General features: G+C 40.8%; 4 protein-coding genes across 5 annotated transcripts; 3 read left to right on the top strand and 1 right to left on the bottom strand.

Moving 5' to 3' along the window:
• Nucleotides 1–63: 63 nt before the first annotated feature.
• LOC116189578 (GDSL esterase/lipase CPRD49) lies at nucleotides 64–3873 on the top strand. The gene is made up of 6 exons (XM_031519293.1): nucleotides 64–460; nucleotides 1509–1586; nucleotides 2004–2144; nucleotides 2721–2797; nucleotides 2893–3042; nucleotides 3483–3873. Exons 1-6 carry the CDS (start codon nucleotides 350–352, stop codon nucleotides 3694–3696), a joined length of 771 nt encoding a protein of 256 aa, XP_031375153.1. The 5' UTR covers nucleotides 64–349; the 3' UTR covers nucleotides 3697–3873.
• Nucleotides 3874–6064: 2191 nt separating this feature from the next.
• On the top strand, nucleotides 6065–6844 carry LOC116188398 (protein EARLY FLOWERING 4). The gene has a single exon (XM_031517726.1). It carries the CDS (start codon nucleotides 6164–6166, stop codon nucleotides 6551–6553), a length of 390 nt encoding a protein of 129 aa, XP_031373586.1. The 5' UTR covers nucleotides 6065–6163; the 3' UTR covers nucleotides 6554–6844.
• Nucleotides 6845–7626: 782 nt separating this feature from the next.
• LOC116188397 (peptidyl-prolyl cis-trans isomerase CYP19-4-like) lies at nucleotides 7627–10209 on the bottom strand. 2 transcript variants are annotated; one of them, XM_031517724.1, is made up of 8 exons: nucleotides 9779–10199; nucleotides 9446–9508; nucleotides 9265–9343; nucleotides 8701–8748; nucleotides 8565–8588; nucleotides 8268–8450; nucleotides 8105–8180; nucleotides 7627–7952 (listed from the first exon to the last, which is right to left on the bottom strand). In XM_031517724.1, the coding sequence occupies exons 1-8, from the start codon at nucleotides 9860–9862 to the stop codon at nucleotides 7814–7816; spliced, it is 696 nt and encodes a 231-aa protein (XP_031373584.1). In that variant the 5' UTR covers nucleotides 9863–10199; the 3' UTR covers nucleotides 7627–7813. The 2 variants fall into 2 exon arrangements, with proteins under 2 accessions (XP_031373584.1, XP_031373585.1); XM_031517725.1 differs by lacking the exon at nucleotides 8565–8588 and having other exon boundaries at nucleotides 9779–10209.
• Nucleotides 10210–15389: 5180 nt separating this feature from the next.
• Nucleotides 15390–18462, top strand: LOC116215821 (phosphoinositide phospholipase C 6). Its single transcript, XM_031551594.1, has 8 exons — nucleotides 15390–15857; nucleotides 16167–16363; nucleotides 16477–16612; nucleotides 16696–16923; nucleotides 17001–17206; nucleotides 17317–17434; nucleotides 17549–17788; nucleotides 17877–18462. Exons 1-8 carry the CDS (start codon nucleotides 15534–15536, stop codon nucleotides 18168–18170), a joined length of 1743 nt encoding a protein of 580 aa, XP_031407454.1. The 5' UTR covers nucleotides 15390–15533; the 3' UTR covers nucleotides 18171–18462.
• Nucleotides 18463–18468: the final 6 nt, after the last annotated feature.

Below are 18468 nucleotides of genomic sequence, written 5' to 3' on the forward strand. Positions count from 1 at the left end.
AAAAAAAAAGGAAAAAAAAAAAAAAGAGAAGCGAATCCATAAAAACCCGAGTTAAGTTCGTATAAAAGCACAATGGCTCTTCTCGGAAACATCATAGTCGTGCCAACATTGCTCTGTCGATCCATTTTCCGATAAAATATTCTTTTCTTTCTGAAAATTTGGGAAAAAAATGGGGAGGACATAATTTATGTATTTTATAGAGGAAGTTATCTCCTCTGTCATTCCATTCCCATGGCCATGCCCCATGGGGAGTGGTGATTGCACTGATTCATTTCTTCCTTCGTCCGTTGCTTCTTGAGGAAGGGAACGAGAGCAGAGGTTTCCGCGCGCTCGTGCGACACAGAGAGAGATGGTGGGACCGCAGCGGCCGCAGTTTGTCCTGTTTGGCTCCTCAATAGTGCAGCTGAGCTACAGCAATGGCGGCTGGGGGGCGATCCTCTCTGACGTCTATTCCCGCAAAGTAATTCTAATTCCCCCCGTTCTTCTTCCTTCCTCCTCCTCCTTGTTCTTCGCGTCTTCCGTTTGTCTATATTATTATTTTAACTGGGAGCACTGTTCTGCTAATGATTGCCACAAATGTGATTTTTGTCCCTTTCTCCTGTGGAATCTTTTGATCAGTATATCTTCCCATCTTTGGGACCTGGCAATGGATCTTGCCTTTAATCAATCCATTGAAGACCCCTTTTTGTTCTTGGCTTGAATTCCTCAGAAGAAGAAGTGATTTGAGCAGCTCAGCTGAGAAAAAAGTGGAACTTGCATGCTTCTGTTCATATGATTTGGTGAAATTGCTTATGCCTGTCTGGTGCTGTTTCTTTGGAGTATTGTGAAAACACTTCTTCTAAATGTACTTCAAACGGCATGTGATTTGAGATGTCGGAGTGAAATTGGAAAAATGAGACAAGGTAGCAAACATCACTCGATCCCATTGGAGCCTTATGAGAGTTGGTTCTATCTGATAAGCTACCTATGCCCGGAATGTTTGTGTGCATAGATAAGATTGAGTGAGAAAGAGGAAAGGAAAGATCATCTACTGTTTACGGATGAAATTGAATTACACTTTTGGCTTCTCGATGTCCCTCAACTCTCTGGGTGCATTGATATTGTACTTCATGTTGCTTTCACAGTTTGAAACATTGATTTTGGCAAATGAAAGAAACTTAATTCATTTGGTTGTTCCAGATTTCTTCCAAGTTCTTCTTGAAATGATAAACATGACTCGTGAAGGTTGTGCATTAGCCTCTGGGTGTAGGGAATCTTCGACTTCTCACTGATGATTTCAGAATTAGAATGTTCTCGTATACTTGTTTCTTGCGCTGTTACTCGTTCGTTATTAAAGTTAAGTTTGAAGTTTATCTTCCTTTCTAGAATCGTCTGCATTGGTATGTTGAATAGCTTAATATCATGTCCCACAAGCACAGATAGCAGCGACATGCCTCTGAAGCTGCAACTAGTATCTCAAATATACTGTGTTTCCTGTTTAATTCTTCTTTGTTGATGAATCTATTCAGGCAGACATAATTTTGCGAGGATACTGTGGATGGAACTCTCGGCGTGCTGTCCAGGTCCTTGATAAAGTCTTCCCAAAGGTACTAATACTTCGCAACAGTGTGGTGACAGATTTCTGTTTGGATTTGCTTATGCTGTCCATTTTCTTTCTGTTAGTCGAAGCACGATTATGAGAAGTTTATTGGGGTTATACTAATAATTTGATCTTACAATATAACCACCTGTTACTTTTACTGAAATTGTATTGCTGCCCCTGATGGCTCAATCTTGTGGAACTTGATGACGCTGCCCTTGGAGAATTCAATTATTTATCTTTATCTTCTGGAGTTAGAGTTTCGAGGATGTTCTCTTTAGTTTTACTGTTCTGTTCTTCTCTGTATTCATGGAAACTTATGCTAAATACTCGGTTTCTTGTGCTTGGATGACTATATATCTTTATCTATTTGGTCATTCCATATAAATACGAACACTGACACTGTTGTTTTTCTTAATTCTAGGATGCAGCTGTACAGCCTACATTGGTTATAGTCTATTTTGGGGGCAACGATTCAATGGGACCACACTCATCTGGCCTGGGCCCGCACGTCCCTCTCCCTGAATACGTTGAAAACATGAGGAAGATTGGAGAGCATCTCAAGGTAACTAACTTTGCATATGTTCTGCAATTTAATTATTTTCATTGATTCTTTTTCTACGTCGGATAAGAAAACTTACATTTAGATAACATTGCAACAAAAGTCATTGGTTCTGAGTGACGAAGCTGTTGGCATCTCTTCTATGTCAAGGCACCAGTTGATATAAGACAATAGGTGCTTAGATGCTTGGTCTGCTTTATCTTAATAACAATATGGATTCTAGACTGATAGAAGCAAATGCCTGGTGAGTTTCATGGAGAGGCCTTGAAGACTTATCTGGATTCTTGTGCTTGTGCGTATTCACGGGCCTAAAGCCAATTCTCCAAGGACTCCACCCATCATAAACAAAACTGAGATATGTTTTTACTCAATTCACTGATCTGAATTATGGAGGCTCTCCACTTTCAGCTGAAAAATTTTGGAGGCAAAACTCGATTACTGTGTATTTCTTGGGGCATGGAGCTTCAAGGATATGTGCCTTTACATGCTCACTATTGCAACAGATTTGTCCATTTAGAGATCTTTGCTGGGAACTTCTGATGTTTAAGCTCTGTTATCCGGATGTGGTGTTTGTATCAGAGTCTTTCAGAGTCCATCCGCCTCATCTTTCTTAGTTGTCCGCCGGTCAATGAGGCAAAAGTTGGGCAAGGAACAAGGTGCTCCTATTGTCCATATACTCCCTACCCTTTCGACTTGACACTGTTGCACCTCATGGGAAAAGCACTAAAGTAATTTAATATTGCCTCCTCAGCGGGATATTCAGCAAGCTAGTTCGAACAAACGAGCTGTGTGGGTCATACTCTGAAGCTTGCATAGAGCTCTGTAGGGAGATGGGAATTAAGGTGGTTGATCTTTTCTCTGCCATTCAGAGAAGAGACGATTGGGCTAATGCTTGCTTCACGTGAGTTTCCATTCCTTTCGCTTTTATTGTGAAATAGAGTCATGTTACTTAATTACCGATATCTGTTGCGACATCAAATTACTGTGATATCTGATTTGAAGAGATTCTATCATCCAGATGAGACTGAAACAATAATGAACTCTGAATTACTACTCATGCACAGATGCAGTAATGTTCATTTTGCTGAGACCATTTACCAGTCGTAATATACAAGACTAAGCTGATAGAATGATTGCAAGACCCCACTAGTAGAACAGGAATGGAGATCGTGCTTAGCAGGTCAGGAGACCAGAACCCAGAATCCGGTGCTTCGGTGCCATGACAAACCGACCAAACCTTTTTGCCCACCTTCCGTGGAATTTCAGTCCAGTGAATTAGATTTTGGTTTTCATGCTTATTGCTTGAATACTCTGCTTACGAGTTCCATTCGGTCTTTCTAGGGATGGTATTCACTTATCTGCTGAAGGCAGCAAAGTGGTCGTGGAGGAAGTGCTTAAAGTCCTCAAAGAAGCGGAGTGGGAGCCGTCTCTTCACTGGAAATCTATGCCGACGGAATTCTCCGAGGACTCGCCTTATGACCTTGTAGCTGCTGACGGGAAAACGACCTTGAATCCCTCGGAGTGGACCTTCCATAGGGCGATTAAGTGGGACTAGTAATTTTACCAAAAAGAGAAGAAAGTGGCAGAATATTGACGCTTCAATCCCTCTGCAAAATTTGCCTAGAATTGCAGGACGTACTTTGTAGTCGATATTTGAGATGCATATGTAATTTAAAGTTGATGGTTCGGTCTTCATTTTCAATGCTAAACGATCTCTTTTCTGTTCTCATTATCTTTACTTGGTCGACAAGTAGTTTCTCGTGTCACGTTGCACGTGCTATTCCATCATCATAGCTTATGGAATGAACTTGAACGCCCTCTGAGGCATTCTGCGATGATTGGTTGGGATCCGAATAGTGTTTGTCCTCAACCAGAGGACTACACAAAACCCAAAATGATGCGAAACTCTCGAAATTACTACATGTTTCGAGGGACCGGTGTACGTCTGGTCCAAATGAGAATAGATTAAAGTTTTCTTTTTCATAGTGAGAATAGATTAAAGTTGATGATAGGGAAAAGGGAGGGACCGGATAACAATAATTAACATCTTGTGTATAAGTTTGGACATGTAGATGTTAGATATTTTTGTGGGTCGAAGATATTTTTGGGTGTCCAATAAAATATTCTGTTCTGCACTTTTTTTTTCCAGCAAAAGTGGACTTGACGACTTTTTAATGCCAGCGTGGCACAAAGGACTGAACTTTTTACGCTTTTTTCTCCCAATCGGCGCTTCTCGTAAGATATTTCTGCTGACACTCACTACCACACGCAACCAACAGCGCGTGTCGCCACTCACTGGGAGAACCTTGTAAATGATGATGCAAAATGGTCCCGATTTTGAAAAATTCGCTAATTTATTTATTTTCTTTAATCTTTATTCATTATTCCTCACTGTATTCAGAGAATTCCCCCATTTCTAGGCTCAATTTCTCTTGTCAAAATTGAAAAATTTTATTCTGAAAAATGCTTTCGCTTCTTTTTCCTATTACGACCGAGTAATAGTTGATATTTAAGGTGAACGTATGAGTGTTGTAACTATTTTAATCGCAAATTAAGGTGAGTCCATTTTGCATGTTCGGACGTTATTATTTCAACATAATTTATTTTTTTCAACATTCCTTTTAACTACATAAAACATTATTACAAATATAAATCATTTCTCGAAATATGATTTATTATATGGATTTCTAAATGAATGGTAGTAATATCATAAGGTCTTTCATTTCAAGAAATTTTTTAGAATTCGTAGTCTAAAAAAATACGACCTTTACATTTTTTAATGAGTCTAGCACGACCTTTCGTAAATTGTCTAGAAATGCACGACTTTTCATTTTAATCTCAAATATAATACGATATTAAATTTTTCGTCAATTTTAACGGTACTATCACGTGTCGTCATGCTATTGGATGAGTGGATCATACGTGTATTTATTTAATTAAAAAAATTCTGAAACTTAAAAAAGAGAGAGAAAGTGGGTCGGCTAATTGGCTAAGGCCCAAAAGAGGAGGGGGCCGACAGTGGTGCCCTCCATTGCGGCCACCACCACCCCAATCAGGGTCAGCGACGCTCCATTGTGGCCACCACCGCCTAATCAGGGTCGGCGACGATGGCAGGTATCGTCGCCGACCCTGATTATGCAATGGGGGCTGCAATCGAGGCCACCACTATCTGGCCCCTTCTTAGCCGACCCTCCCTTTTTTAAAATTTTTAGAATTTCTTGTTAAATAAATATAAGTGGGGCTCGCTCATTTAATAATGTGACGACACGTTGTATTATTGTTATAATTGACGAAAAATTTAACGTCGTGTTATATTTGAGACTAAAATGAAAGGTCGTACTTTTCTAGGCAATTTTCGAAAGGTCGTGCTAGAATTAGGAAAAAGGTGTAAAGATTGTATTTTTTTTGCTATTAATCCATTTTTTTATGGAAGAAATGCCTTTATTCTACGAGAGTTAATCACGTAAAAAGACACGACTTTTATGCGAATTTTCAATTCTAACATTACCTTTCGAAAATAACACATAAATACATAACTTTTTATCTTAATTTCAAATCTAGCATGATATTTACTTGAATTTTCAATTCTAACACAATCTTTCGAAACTAGAAGATGAAGACACAACCTTTCGTTAATTTAATACGACATTTTGTTTTATTCTCAAATCTAACATAATAAGTGGATTCACATATTTTCATTTAATTTAATGGTAGATTTGAGATTAAAACAAAAATCGTACTAAATTTGAAATTAAAATGAAAATCGTGCTATATTTGAGAATTCGAGTAAAGGTCGTGCATTTTTACGCGACTAACTCGCCATGTTAAGTATGAACCTTCTTTATCACGCGCTCCTGCGTCGCGTGGAGGTCCTTCCACCGCCTCCGCCCAATCCCTCACCCCTTACATATAGAGCCGCTCACCCTCCCCCAATTATCCAAACCAAAGAGCGAGCGATGTGTGATCAATCTCCGCCCTGCTCCGTAGCCGCCCGGTCCCTCCTCCGCCGCTGATACGAGCTGATGGACCAATCCTCTGGCCGCCGTCACCGCTCCTCCTCCAAACGCAACCGCAACAACCCCTCCACCGTCACCGCGACCACCACCACCACGACGGCCAACTCCGACGACCCCGACCAATGCGACCCAGAGGTCTGGGACATCTTCAACAGCAGCTTTTCTCAGGTCCAGTCGGTGCTCGACCGGAACCGGGTCCTAATCCAACAGGTCAACGAGAACCACCAGTCGAAAATCCCCGACAACATGGTCAAGAACGTCGCCCTGATCCAAGAGATTAATCAGAACATCTCCAAGGTCAGGCACCTCTACTCCGACCTCTCCACCACTTTCTCCACCGCCTGTCACGAGCAACGCTCCGGCAGCCAGAAAGGAGGCAGCAGCCCCGAAGACTGAGCGAACCTCTCTGGGTATATCGTTTTCTCTTTAATCTTGCATGTGGGTTTCGATGTCTGAGAGAATTTCAATAATTTGGTAAGTAATAAAATCAAATGAGTTGTTTTGGGTTCCTGTCACTGTTCTTTAGTCTGAGCGAGTCTTTGAGTCCAGTGGTTTAGTATGTGTCGGATGGGATCAGCTGACAAAGCCTTGCTCTCGTCCTGTCTTTCATGTGCTGTGCTGTGTTTTTGGTCAATTTCTCGTGTCTGAACTCTTACAATCAATAAGGATGTTTTCTGTTCTTGGTAATTTGTTTCTTTGTCTCTCTCTCTCTCTGTTTCAAGTATCTAAGTCCTCTGCCCCGTATGCAATTCTTGCTGTGGGATCAACCCCTACAGTCGTTGCTATAAGTTTGGACTATAATGGAAAGTCTGATGTAAAAAGGGTAAATTTAGTTAAAATTTAAGCTGCCTTTCTTTCTTAGGTTCCATACCAGTCACGAGTTATTAACCGATCCCGAAGATAGGAAAGTGAAATTTAAGGGATGCAGGAAGTTCTTGTTTCCAAAAGAATCCTCGGTCGACCAAACCATGTTAATATATAAACTAGAGCTCTTTCTCTGGGGAGAAAAAGCGAGTTTCGTCTCGAGTTATTGCTACTTTGTAGATTCAGTTTCCGTGATAAACCTTGCTGGATTACTACTATACAGAGCACAAATGTCATATTTTGCTGCGTCTTTCTAACTTGATGATATGATGAGGTTGTTTCTCAGCTGATTCTTTGCTCTTGAAGGTGTGATTAAGACTTCAAAATATCAAACTTAGGCCATGGTGTGGCCACAAAAGCTGACATTACAACCACGAAAATGCCAGTCCCCTCCTCCTCAGACATTCATCGGGTTCTTATGCTCCGTTTGGTTTCTGATCATTATCAGATACACTACTAATGTATATGTCCGTCTAGCTCTAACCAAGGAAGCATCCCGTGGGCTTCACCATCCATTCAGGGTTACATTTTTATTTTACTTGTTCCCTCGATGAAAGATTAATATAACGAATAGAGATTGTATTGGAACATTGGAAAATGCATCATCCCCAGAAGTTGAATCGAATAAATCCGAATATTTCATATTCATGAAACACAGCAGGATGAAGGCATTTAAGTTTAGAGACAGAAAGAGCAATCCATCACTGATGAAACAAACACAAGGAACGGTCCTTAGTATCAAACAAATGGGAAAAAGAATATACACGATGTACCCTCTGCTAAATGTCACGGTTACAGAGGCAGTTCTCCGCTGCCTGAGATAACTACTTTACGTTTGGGCCCACCGCTTTGTCTCCCCTCAGCTTCGATCTTGGACACAACATCCATCCCGGAAATCACCTTCCCAAACACAACATGCTGACCATTCAACCTATTTAAAAATGGCACAGCACGCGCGTCAACAAAAGCTGGAGACTATGAATGAACCATAGATACCACAAAAGCAAGGAACAAGGACTAACAACAAAGTCTCAATTAGTGAAGTGGGGAAAAAATTGGCATGAACAGGAGCGAGTGAATTACCAACTAGTTTGTACTGTTGTAATGAAGAATTGTGATCCATTTGTATCGGGTCCAGCATTTGCCATTGATAGTACCCCTATCAACCGGAACAAGAAGAAGAAGTTTAGTCAACTAATTGGAATCTTAAGAGAGATTCACAGGGAATGTAGTCCATTAGCTTCACCTGGGCCTGTGTGCTTCAGTTTGAAGTTTTCATCAGAAAATCTATCTCCATAAATTGACTCCCCCCCTCGTCCATCACCACGGGTAAAATCACCTCCTTGGATCATGAAGCTAGGAATGATCCTATGGAATTTGCTTCCTTTATAGTGGAGAACCTTTCCACTCTTCCCCGTCCCCTTTTCTCCTGCACAAAATATAAAGAGTACCAAGTGAGGTGTAGCACATTGGTTGTGCAGCAGATACGACCCAATTAAAACTGTAAAACAGAAGAGAAAGAAAGCACATGTTACTTGGCTACCCGTGCAAAGAGCTCGAAAGTTTTCTGCACGACACAAAATACAGAACTAATAAGTAAAAATTATTCATGTTTCATCATCATGCCGTCTTATTTAACAAGCTAGACAGGTGCAACTATCACCATACAGGGCATTCACCTGCTGTCTTAGGGACTGTTTTCCCGAATAGGCCCATGATTATGCGACCTATAAAAGAAAGAGGGGGAAAAAAAAACATTAAAGTCAATAGAAGCCAAAATTCAACATTTCCAGCTACAATAACGAGATCTTATCTTGAACAATATCTCAGGTAACACATTTTTCATCTATTAACAATTCCACACTTTCATCTTTTATGAGAACTCATGCAGTCCTCAAAGATAGAACAGGGGAAAGTGAAGTTGGGAAATAAAATGCACGAAGATATAGTTCTGATCAGAGCAAACTACACCAAAGAAAGATGAAAATGAAAGAGAAAGGCAAACCGAATATCATAAAAACCACTTTCAGGTTACAGAAGAAGGGAACTCGGTCATCGCCACATGTGACATATCATAGAACTCAGTCTAGGATTTCAAGAAACAAAATTCACGATACTTCCCGTGTAAGAAACCGGTTCCATTATAATCAGCTTATCACATTTATATACCCCAGGAGGTGTGTTTGTCCTTGGACTAACTCACTGTACAAGAATTCTTCAGCCACATTATGGGAAACTCATACCTGCGGGTTTTCCAGCAATCTCGATATCGAAATAGACTTTGTGGGTCACTTCTTCTAGATCTTCAGGGTCCTTCTCCACCTGCAGACAATAAAAGAACTCCAGTTAGCTATCCTCTCTCTGTCGCTCGCTCTAAACTACGTATTATGATCTTTGTAGAGAAATGCGAGTGAGTGGAACCACCTCATCGTTCCGGACATCGCCGATTTTCCTCCCAGACGACGCCCCAGCATCGCTCAATCGGTTCTGCAGCGCAATTATCAAGTCAGACAATACATTTCGGAATATAACACAAACGAATAGACTGTTGAAGCAAGAGAAGCTTCCGATGCAGAATTCTGCTACGAAAGTAGAGACTTTGAGATTCTGAGCAAACAACGACATCAGAAAGGTTCAAACTTTCGAGTAAAAATTTCACACACGAATTCAAATTTTGAATCGACAGAAGCTTCCGATGCAATTCAGCCTTCAATAGCACGAAATCAAAGGCCATGGATTCGGAAACCGAAATGCGACCTGGATGATTGCTAGAGTTGCGAAGAGGGCCAGCATCCACAACAGCGCCGCAGAGACGAGCCTGGTTCTTGATGAGATCGCCATCTCCCCGTCTCGTTCTCACCGCTCACCTCACTATACGATATCAAAGCGGCCGGCGAGACTGATCTCCCACTTGATATTTCAACGGAAGCTGCCCGGGACAGAGAGAGCTAATCATCGCCGTCGACTACGGCCGGTGGGAAATAAAAATCGTCGATGTCGTCGTTTAGCCGGAGATTCACTTTGGTGGGCTGACTAGGCCCAAGCCCGCTCATAAGACGAAGCGGAGGGCTTCAAGGATGTTGTAATTGGGACCTTTTATTCATAGGACGATTTCTGCTCTGTGTTCGAACCCAAAAAGATTTCGCTGTCTCAGTTGAGTTGTCCGGGATGATTCGGCCTTGCCGGTTGCCGCTACCCGGTTCAGTTTTCTAGAAGAGCACGGCGTCATCGTCAATACCGACAACGATGAAATTTCTAGTAAGAAGAAAATCCATCAGACTTCAAAAATTGTGAAGGTTCAAGTCTCTCTAACCTCTAGACTCTTTGATGATCCTTAGCTGTATATATATATATCTTATCATGAACATAAATAAATGAAAGAACTAAACTTCAGTGTGTCTAAGAAAAGGATGTGGTTGTTGGTGCGTGTGAAGAAGATACTAGCTAGGGAGATTGACAATGATCTTGTTGCTGGTGGATGTGAAGATCTTCGACCATCAGGTGCGTTTCGATTTGCTTGCATTCTCTATCAGCGGTCTCTCCCGACTTACTATGATTTGCATTTTTTTTTTTGTCGGGCTCCAAGTGGTTTTAGCACTTCAGTTCAGTGGCCTGCTCGATTGAATGCAATAACATTAACAAACAAGACAACATAAAGGAATAGATAGCATATAGATTTTGGTAATCCTTCCATCGCATCCAAGTGGAAGATTGTGTTTTCGTGTAGTGTCAGTATGTTCGGGGGATGTTCAATGATGGAAGATTCTGGTTAGATGAGTCGCAATGGTGCTGGGTTAGGACAGTATTATGAATTCAATTTCCATTACATGCCATGAATCATGCCATGACTAGCCTATTGAAATACTTCTAGATGAATATTAGGGTTGACACGTTTAATTTTTTATAAATTCATATTTCAATTTTTTTTTTATAAAAAAATAAAAATTATATGGGTAATTTGAGCTCTTAAAATTGATGTACAAAAAACACAATAATAGTAAAATTAATTTTCATTTTTTACCAAATAATTAGAAATCAAATATGTTTGTATAATGAAATCAGTTATCAAACAAAATGCTTTGTTTTAATTTTTATAAAATATCATAAAATAAATAAAATATCTATATCTATATAGTAAAATTTTCTAAAATTAGTTTCTTCACATATAATATATATACACACAATAAAAATAATATTTTTTCACTGGTATAATAATAATATTTATAAATTATGGCATTGTCGCGCAATGCCACGGTCAGAATAATTTTTCAAAAATTGTTAATTTGTCATATAATAGAACAGAAATGAATGACAAAACCACTTATGAGTAAAATTATGAGCACTTGATTGATAGTAAATGCTCCAAATTTTTCCAAATATTGTACTAATTAATATTTCATATGATAGAAAAACTAAAATTTCTATCAAATCTCGTAATTTCAATTTCCAATTAGTGTATCATGATCACAATATAATAGACCTTAACTAATCTAGTAATTTTAGGTGGACGAAATTTCTATTTTCTTGCATACATACCACAGTCAATGCCAAGTTAATACCCAAACAAGAGTTAAGCTAAGCCAACAATGCTATTCTAACATTGCGTTTCACCGTAAAAATGAGGCCGTTTCTATCCCCATAAATTAAAAGAGACAAATTAAATATGAATTTAAAATAGACATTTTTTATCAACGCGAGTTGATATTAGGCGAGTCGACGCTCGTTATCATTCGGTAAGACCTCGGGTGTGAGACTTGTGATTAGAGAAAATCACGATCAGGAAACATTTATCTCTTAATAGGTGGACCTCGTTTGAATTTAGATTATCCCGACCTAGAGAATTTTCAAATATCAAGTGATGATACACACTGAAAAAAAAAATTACAAATGCAAAGACTCTTTAAAATTGTAAAAAATTGAAATAAGCTTTCATCAATATTGGTTGATTTTAAGGAGTTGTGAGTTTAGATAAAGCATCGTGGGAGTCATGATTGGGAGAGATTTGTTCATTAGTGGTTGATCTCGCTCGAACCTAGATTAGTCGGATCTAATGGAATTTCAAATATCAAGTGGTATACACCTTAAAATTTTTTACTGGTATACTTAAATTTAATGAGAAATTTAAAAATGAAAAGAAAAAGAAATTTTTTAATTTATTTAATATAAAAAAGGAAAAAAATGAGAGTGACACATGACTTTTCTAACAAGGGTTTTAGTATATACTATATAGAGAGGAGATACAGATAGAGATATAAAATGATTGCTTTTTCGATTGAGTTGAATACCTCATTCATGGTTTTTTTTATAAAAAATTTACAGGATTATTCTAGTTATTGGACTGGTCCGATAAAACGATATCGATGCAGGAGGATGGGGAGAGAGTTATGGGCGTCTCTGCACTCGTGATTCCTCCTCACCCTTTCGAGGATACTCCCAGGGAGTTGTACACTTGCGAGGAGGCCCATTTTGATGGTGCTGATCATCTTGAAAAACGTCCATTACATCCTCTTTATCCTGGAAGAAGAGTATTGACTTCTAACCTCCCGTCCTTTTCGGGACACCGCTGCATCGGCCGGAGGTATTCAGTATTTTCTCCGGGAACCGGAAGATATTACTTCAAATTGTGTGTGGTCCTTCGACTCTGCTGCACCACCGCCACCATCACCTGGAGAAGAAGACACTGCTTGTAGATGGAGCATTTGCGCCGCCATGCATCACCCACGAGTAAATCCGCTGGCAGTCTCATACGACGGCAAGTTGTACATCTTTGGAGGCACCAAGGACAAGGACCCAAAATGCTGGGTCGAGATGTACAACCCACAATCAGGCAAGTTATTGCCGCCTAGGGATGTCCCTGATGATGTCGCCCGGGAGTCGCCCGACTCTTACTTTCTGTGGAAGAACCCCCCTGATTGTGCTCTATTATCCTTCTCGTCAAGGAGACCACCTCTACTCGTACGACACTGAAGAGGACCTCCGGGTATCTCTCGACTGCAACTTGCCCGCCCCTCCAGCTCCGCCTTCATATGGTTTTCAGAGGAGGAATCTCATTCCTTTGGGCTGCAGCAATACTCTTCTAACTGTCGACTACAGCTCATCTTCGACTCATCTTCCAAGAAGGTAAGGTGGCGGGAGAGGTGCTGGTGCAGGGCTTGAAGCAGGATCGGGTAGTAATACATGCTTTGTGTCGGCGCTCCTCTGACAAAGGAAGTCTCATCTTCCACATCTTCATGGAAGGCATTCAGGAGGTATATGCAAGATTCCATCACGATCTTCCTTACGCGAAGGTCAGGCTCCAAACCAAGGGGTACAAGTATGTTGCTAGTGTGGAATCAGAAGGCCTTCTTAGAGTCGGTGTCCATTTCGGGTTTCTATCTCTCTGTCTCTCCCACTTCCCTCATGCAGTCTCTTGTTACTGTCTATCCATTACAACATGTATTGGATGAATAGGCAAACATATCTCTCCTGAGGCAATGAGGTCGAGTTAGGTTTAAGTCGATTATCTGAGATTGAATATCCTCGGTAGCTATGGCACACTGATTCTGAGGGGCTTGGATCATATGTTCCGTTGGTGTAAAGTGATCAAGTTAGAAAGGACGTCCTGATGGAACGCTCACTTTTATTTTTTTTGGGTCATTTGTGTGTGGGCAGATTTGCCGAGGATCCGAATGAGACAATTGCGCAGGATCTCCTCTTGGAGGATAAAGAAGTAGACGAAGCTGTAGCTGCTGCTGGCATCACCACGGTGATGTAGGAAAGCGTGCTCTGCCCGTAAACTACAACGGAACCTTTTATTTTTGTTATGTGTTTTAGTTTAGGGGATGAACTTCGATAGCCTGTTGGTCTCGTTAACTTACGACAGCTGAAAATGAATCTGATGGAGTCTCGGCTTTCTGCTATTTAACTGTTTGGATTGTTGCTGTTCCTGTCAATTCTGTTTTGATTGGCCTGATTTCTCTATCAGCAATTAAGAACCCAGATCCGAGAATGCTTTGTACTAAGCATCGTCAAATTTACCGCCTTATGCGACGAGACTGTGCTATGGGACATCGATATTCATCTCACATCTGATCCGCAGCAAACAACCAGACCTTTTCTCTGTTAACAGCAATCACCCAGAGCTGAAATTGAGTAGGAATCTTCTCATGCACACCCAAAATTAAACATGCGCCTAGCTATTGGCTTCCTGCCAAACCAATGCATACATGTCTTTGTTAGTGTCCCGAATGTGTCTAGTCAGCTGTGGTTGTTGCTCCTTCCTTGTTGTTAATCACCCGACTGTGTATAGTCAACTCCAATTGTCGCTCCTCATTGTCCTGTGAGACCCAATGCCGGTTAGTAACGGCATGACATTTCGTAATTCAAAATCAAACCTCATCTCCAAAACTTTATCGATTTTCTTTTATATTTCTCAGCCCTTCTCGGTCCATCCCTATTGCCGATAAGAGTTCTTCCTATACTTTTTTCTTTCTTTCTTGGAAGGTAATATTCTCACACTACAACTATTTGATTTCAAGTAAAATGTAATCGTAATCATTAATATAAGAGATAGAAACAAACGAGCACTTTTACTATAATTTATTTATTAATATTTGGGCAATAGCACGAAGAGACCAATCAGCTCCTTAATCTCAATAAAGTAATCATATGCACTGTCATAATTAATTACACAAAGATGCCCAGAAAAAGAACAAGAAAAAGAGATAAAAGAAGAGGAATAAGAACAAGAAGCCATGCTGGCATTAGATCATTAATTTATTTTCTGAGAATATTTATCCTCAGCTTTTTTTTTTGGGTGGAAGCGAAGATTTGCTTTAATTAGTCTACACATTCATCCTCGATGCCTTAGCATCCAAATCTGAATTAATCAAACACAACGGACAAGTTCTTGGTGGTTACAATTTTAAAGGGAAGATTACTGGCTAGTTTCTCGAGCATATCCCGTAATTCATTTTCCCCCCAATCAAGCAAATGCATTGCCGGTACAAAATCGGAGTTTGTGTTGCGTTGTTCAAAGGGGTTATCTGCCAGGGGCGATGCATGCCATATAGACTGCATTAATTGCGTGCATGATGGATCTATACCACGCACAACATAAATACATATGAATCATCTGCATAAAATAAATGATTATAAAAATTGTAAAGAGCACTTCTTTTCCTTTTGTATAGGTTACGATATAGAAGTGGAACACACCTTTACCAGCTATAAAGGCATCTCGAAACGCCTCAGACCAAAGGGGGGGCATTTCTGCAACATCCCAAAAGTATAGGGTGTGAATTGAACTTACCCCGGAGTTAGGATGCAGTTTTTCTCTGGGCAAAACGCGGTGGAATGCAGTTAAGACCGGGTCACAACGAACGATCTCTCGGTCTTCAAATATTCCTTAAACTTTGGCCTCTTCTTCTCCCACATTTATTGCAGACGAAACATTCAAACAAACGTATATAACTTTAGCAAACGTTCACTTGGGTCTTCGTCCACGGCAACGGGAAAGCTGTACGATCACAAGATGTTCAAGTGCTTCAGCCGCAAGTCCAAGGTGGTGGAGGCAGAGCCGCCCGCTGACATCAGGGATGTCTTTGCCCGGTACTCTGGGGGTGGATCCAACATGACTGTCGACCAGTTCCGGCTCTTCCTGGCCGAGCACCAGGGCGAGGAGGGTGTCGCTGCAGCGGAGGATGCTGAACGGATCGTGAAGGAGGCTATGATGCAGAGTAAGGATACGGACCGATCATCCCCCAGTCAGGGAGGTGGGCAGATAATGGAAATTTGCCTCGACGAGTTCTTCGGGTTCCTGCTCTCCAGTGATCTCAACGGACCGATTCATTGCAAGGTCATATGTGCTCTGCGTTGGTTTTTTTTTTTGTTTTTGTGTCTGTTGATGATTTGCTGACACGAACAGGATTGGTAGATCATAGATCGTGCTGCCATAATCGGGAATGATGTTTTTTTTGCACCCAAAAATATTCATGTTTGTTCCCTTTCACGTTTCGGGAATCGCAAATCACTATGCGCGAATGATTCTCATTATCCTGCAGTCTCTACCTCATGTTTGATGTAGATGTGTTCTTAACGATATGTATGCACTCGATTTGACAACCTCCTCGGGGCGAGTCTTGACATAATGTATATCTCCTTCCAGGTACACCACGATATGACTGCTCAATTGTCACATTACTTCATATATACAGGGCATAACTCCTACCTCACCGGGAACCAGTTGAGCAGCGACTGTAGTGACGCACCGATCATTCGGGCACTGCAGAGGGGTGTTAGAGTGATCGAACTCGACCTGTGGCCTAATTCTGCCAAAGACGATATTCATGTTCTTCATGGAAGGTAGAGATATCTATATCAATGGATGAAACAGTAGCATTTATTACTTGAAAGCTAACAGTTTTTATGGGATTATTCCAACTTTTATTGTCATTTTGACTCAATCTCGTCTATAGGACGCTTACGAGCCCCGTGACTCTCATCAAGTGTTTGAAGTCTATCAAAGAGTTTGCTTTCGTGAAATCTCCCTACCCGGTTATAATTACCTTGGAAGACCATCTCACCCCAGAACTTCAGGCTAAAGTTGCAGAGGTTAATTCGCATTGGCTTTTTGTCGAGTTTATAACTAAATTCGAACGTCTAATTTGTCATACTGATAATGATGTTCAATACAGATGGTAACTGAAATTTTTGGCGACTTGCTGCATTACCCCGGAGGCGAAGGCTTAGTGGAATTCCCTTCACCAGAATCACTAAAAAATAAGATCATTATTTCAACAAAACCACCAAAGGAGTACCTTGAATCGAAGAACTCGAAGGACAAGGGACTCATTTCAGTCCTGGAAAAGAATACATCCAATGAGGAAAAGGATGCATTGCTTGACTACGAATATGACTACAAGGTTAGTGAGATGATATACATGAATTATCTCCTCGACATATAGCATTCAACAATATCTTGAAGCTTGATCTGTTACAGAGTGATGGTGATCAAGATTGTGATGAATCCAGCAGCCCTAATCGAAAAGGGCCAGAGTACAAGCGGTTGATCACGATCCAAGCCGGAAAGCCCAAGGGGAGTTTGAAAGATGCCTTACGAAATGCAGACAATAAGGTGAAGCGCCTGAGCCTGAGCGAGCAGGAGCTTGAGAAGCTTGCAGCATCCCACGGGACCGATTTGGTCAGGTACATTCATACATCTAAACAATTTATTAGTTTCAAACTTCGTCCACAACTAAATTTGAGAATTTCCGGCCATTGTGTGTACTCCTGGTGGGGCTATTATTTCTTTGTAGGTTCACACAGAAGAATATTTTGAGAATATATCCCAAAGGAACACGAGTCACCTCGACGAACTACAGGCCAAATATTGGGTGGATGCATGGAGCTCAAATGGTAGCATTCAATATGCAGGTATGTGTACAAATTCAGGAATAAGGACTTATTAGTGATGTCCAGAAGGCTTCATTAAAATGCAGTTCCAAACTTGTATATGAGCAAATGGATTGGAATTTCTGTATGACTCAGGGATATGGAAAATCACTTTGGATGATGCAAGGGATGTTTAGAGCCAATGGGGGATGCGGATACGTGAAAAAGCCTGATTTTTTGATGCTGCGGGGCCCCAATAAGGAGGTGTTTGATCCTAAACGGACAAATGTAGTACGGAAGACTCTCATGGTGAAAGTATTCATGGGTGATGGGTGGAGCAGGGATTTTAGCCAAACTCACTTTGACACATTCTCACCACCTGATTTCTACACAAAGGTAAATAGGTGATTGTCACGATCTGGTATGGGTTCTGAACTATAATATGATTGATGAGGAGTTATCATTTTCTGCATTTGTTCTTCAGCTTTACATCATTGGAGTGCCAGCTGATGCGGCCAAGAGAAAAACTCGGATTATTGAGGACAATTGGTTCCCCGTTTGGAACGAAGAGTTCACTTTCCCATTAACAGTGCCTGAGCTGGCCCTGCTCCGGATTGAAGTAAGAGAATATGACAGGTCGGATAAGGACGACTTTGGCGGGCAGACATGTTTGCCCATCTCGGAGCTCAGATCAGGCATTCGAGCAGTTCCCTTGTATGACAGGAAGGGAGAGAAGTACAAGTCCGTGAAGCTTCTCATGCAGTTTCAGTTTGTGTGAGATAGTCCAAGCTTTCTCTGCTGTTTCAGGACCATGTACCATGTGTCTCCACCTCTTAGCTGAGGTCGAGTTTACAGGAATTATTTCTAGAGATTTCATGTCACATTTGTTACATGCAGGAAAAAGTGGCATGTCCCCTGAGTTTTTTAGATTTTCTGTGAACAAGATTCATTCAAATCTATACTCATGTCAAGAAAAATATATGCGTAGGTTGCTATGAGCTCGTTGTGTCCGGTCCTGTCAACAAAATCCATTCTATCGAGTCAAATAAAAGCAAGCTAATTTCTCGTTCCTCCTG

This window comes from Punica granatum, chromosome 8 (genome assembly GCF_007655135.1).
Source record: "Punica granatum isolate Tunisia-2019 chromosome 8, ASM765513v2, whole genome shotgun sequence".
Taxonomy (NCBI): domain Eukaryota; kingdom Viridiplantae; phylum Streptophyta; class Magnoliopsida; order Myrtales; family Lythraceae; genus Punica; species Punica granatum.